General features: G+C 31.6%; 1 protein-coding gene across 1 annotated transcript; it reads right to left on the reverse strand.

Annotated features, from left to right (window-relative positions):
* Positions 1-473: 473 nt before the first annotated feature.
* Positions 474-1,703, reverse strand: LOC144837242 (uncharacterized). Its single transcript, XM_078692277.1, has 3 exons — positions 1,317-1,703; positions 1,137-1,204; positions 474-486 (listed from the first exon to the last, which is right to left on the reverse strand). The coding sequence occupies exons 1-3, from the start codon at positions 1,566-1,568 to the stop codon at positions 474-476; spliced, it is 333 nt and encodes a 110-aa protein (XP_078548403.1). The 5' UTR covers positions 1,569-1,703.
* Between the last annotated feature and the right edge of the window lie 1,057 nt (positions 1,704-2,760).

The following is a 2,760-nucleotide window of genomic DNA, read 5'->3' on the forward strand; positions in this document are numbered from 1 at the left end:
ATCCAACTTTTCTAGACCAGAATTTTCCGTAGATTACAAATATGGAAGATAATCGATCAGGATAGGAAGCGTTTTCGCGATATAAGGGGTCAAAGTTCAAAATTGACCAATTACAACAATGTATATTTATTGAAACACAATTTGGTCTTTTATTAAATTTTAAATTTGTATTAAGTTTCACCAGATAAAATCCAACAGAAGAATGAGAGCATGCACGCTTTGACGCTTGCTTTTAAGTTGTATCGAGCACATGCGCATATCAGTATATGGACACCTGTATCTAAAAATCATGATGATTACTAAAATATTTCTTACGTACGTTCAAAACGTTGTTACGGAGCTTTTTTATAGATTACCTTGTATGAATGAACAATTGGTTTAACGGCTTGTAATGTTTCACGACGATATTTACCCACTATTTAAATTTTTATGATGGTGTCTATTCAATCAGCTTATGAAAAAAAATCCTTCAATCATAGAACGTACCTATAAAACCAAATAAAAACTAATATTTAACTAGATCTGAACTCGTCACTTGAGGACGAGTTTGATTATCCGCCCGCAACAAAACGTATCTTGCGCATTCAAGTACTTTTCAGTTGTGACTTTTCCAAAAAGTAGCCTATTCGAAATTAAAACTGCCCTTTCAGTGTAATAACCAAACAAATCCTTTTATTTAATTGTTTTCCCGCGATGAGATTTGAACCCGGTACCTCTGATACCAAAGTCGGTTGCACTACACATCGAGCCATATGAGCACCTGCTGAAGAGAATCCGAAGAAAGTTAACTCGTCCATTCGGAATGAAGGCATCATTGTTAGCATTCAACTATAGGCCTACTGTTTACAAAACCATATGGTAAATAAGACAAATACACGTTTTGTTTTGTTTCCTTTTTTAATTTTGCATTGTAGTGGTAAAGCATTAGTAAATTCGTCAACAGACAAATTCAGTGTATGAAATATCTCTACGTCACACGTTAACATTTCGTCTTTGTCCGTTAACAGATTAAGCTTTCTGTGTAAAAGAGAGCAAGACATTGAATTAGTGAAGTGATTTTTTTTATCTAAATCTGATATACATATTTGATTTATTTTCATTGGATGTAAATAAGTTTTCTGAATTTGTATACTTACTTTTTTAAATCTATTTCATTGTCAACAGCCATAATTGTTATGTCTAAACTGTGTCCATATTCTTCAACCTGTATGAAGAAAATGAGAAGGAGAAACGTTTTCTTTGTTAATCTTGTAGGTATATTAAATGTGAAAGGCGGAGCTTTAGTGATTTGCTCAGATCATGTGATAAGTTCTTACGTTTACAACTGTGATATCCAATGAATTTAGTTGCTGGTGTTCATTGAACATTTCAACTTCAACGTTCGTAAGTGTAGCAATGTTTCCAATGTTAGCATCTGTGATGGTGTTTGTATGTTCATTCCAGAGCTTGCATTTCATTTTTTTTGCCTTCTTATCATCACCGTCGGTCAAAAAAACATCTCTGCGTTTCCATTCTTTACCTTCTCTGATTGGAAATACCTGTAAGGATGCGATGTATAATACTTCCATTTTTTATGTTTAATATATTTAATGCATAATAGTAAAAAGTAAATGTTAATCTATACAACTACAATTAACATTGCACCTCTGAAATTGTTCCCTTTAATGTGAGTCTTGTTTTTATAGGCAAACCCAGAGTTTCCGATACCGAATATTCCTTAGGACGGTAAAAATCTTCCAATGTTGATTCCGGTATTTGAAAAGCGGATGTTTCAAATATCTATAAAAAAAAACCATTATATATAAATGATTTAGTTTGTTATAGGCCCAATGGTACATGGTTAGGCTTAGGCTTACTGTGTGTAATAGTTAATTACATATCCTAGATTCTTCCGTTAAACGGATGTAATTGGCTTGAGGTTTCTTTAAGATGCTGTGATGGCATATTCGAATGAATTTCCCTTTTACCATTTTGGTCTGCAAAGTCTTAGAAACAGTCGTTTCAAAGATTTCGAACCTTTCATCCATAGTATAGCAGTAAAAATATTGTTTATGTAGGCTTGGTGTGTTGAGTACATATAAACGTAATGATGAAGACATCTGTTGAAATAAAATAGTGACTAATAAATAACACCATTATTGTTGTCGTAGAAAAAATATCTACTAACTTATTACATGTTACGGAGCTTTTTTATAGATTACCTTGTATGAATGAACAATTGGTTTAACGGCTTGTAATGTTTCACGACGATATTTACCCACTATTTAAATTTTATAGTAAAGTTCGATTGATAGACTTTGGAACGAAACGTCCCATAACTACGTCTTAATAAAAAATTATGTAATATTTTAAAGTCATAATAAATGTTTCTTCTTCTTCATTTATTTGTACATCACATATGCCAGCGAGCCAAAGTACATATATATTAATTATTTCTGCATCTAATCTAGATGCAGAAATAATTATTTCTTTATTTGAATGCACAAAAAATTAATTTAGTGATATTCATCTTCAATCTCATTTCTATGACATAATTTACATATTCTGTTTTTCCTTAAAAACTTATACCATTTACCCCTTCCAACCTCAATATCAAGGACCTCATAAAAAATTACAACATAATTATATTCTTGTCAAAGGACAAACGAACATTCTTTCAATCTTATACAGAAACAAATTAAACACTTCCAGACATTACTATTTGATCTTAGGCCTATGCATAATTGATATATCGGAAAGCAACATCTAACTAAAACAAAT

The sequence above is a fragment of the Antedon bifida genome, chromosome 3 (assembly GCF_963402885.1).
Source record: "Antedon bifida chromosome 3, ecAntBifi1.1, whole genome shotgun sequence".
Taxonomy (NCBI): Eukaryota; Metazoa; Echinodermata; class Crinoidea; order Comatulida; family Antedonidae; genus Antedon; species Antedon bifida.

What these genes read in the sequence shown, in the direction of transcription:
- LOC144837242 (XM_078692277.1), bottom strand. Translation starts at nt 1,568, where the DNA reads ATGGAAGTATTATACATCGCATCCTTACAGGTATTTCCAATCAGAGAA. An exon ending in TGGATATCACAGTTGTAAAC is followed by an intron (nt 1,205 to 1,316) that starts GTAAGAACTTAT and finishes TTCTTCATACAG; the next exon opens with GTTGAAGAATATGGACACAG.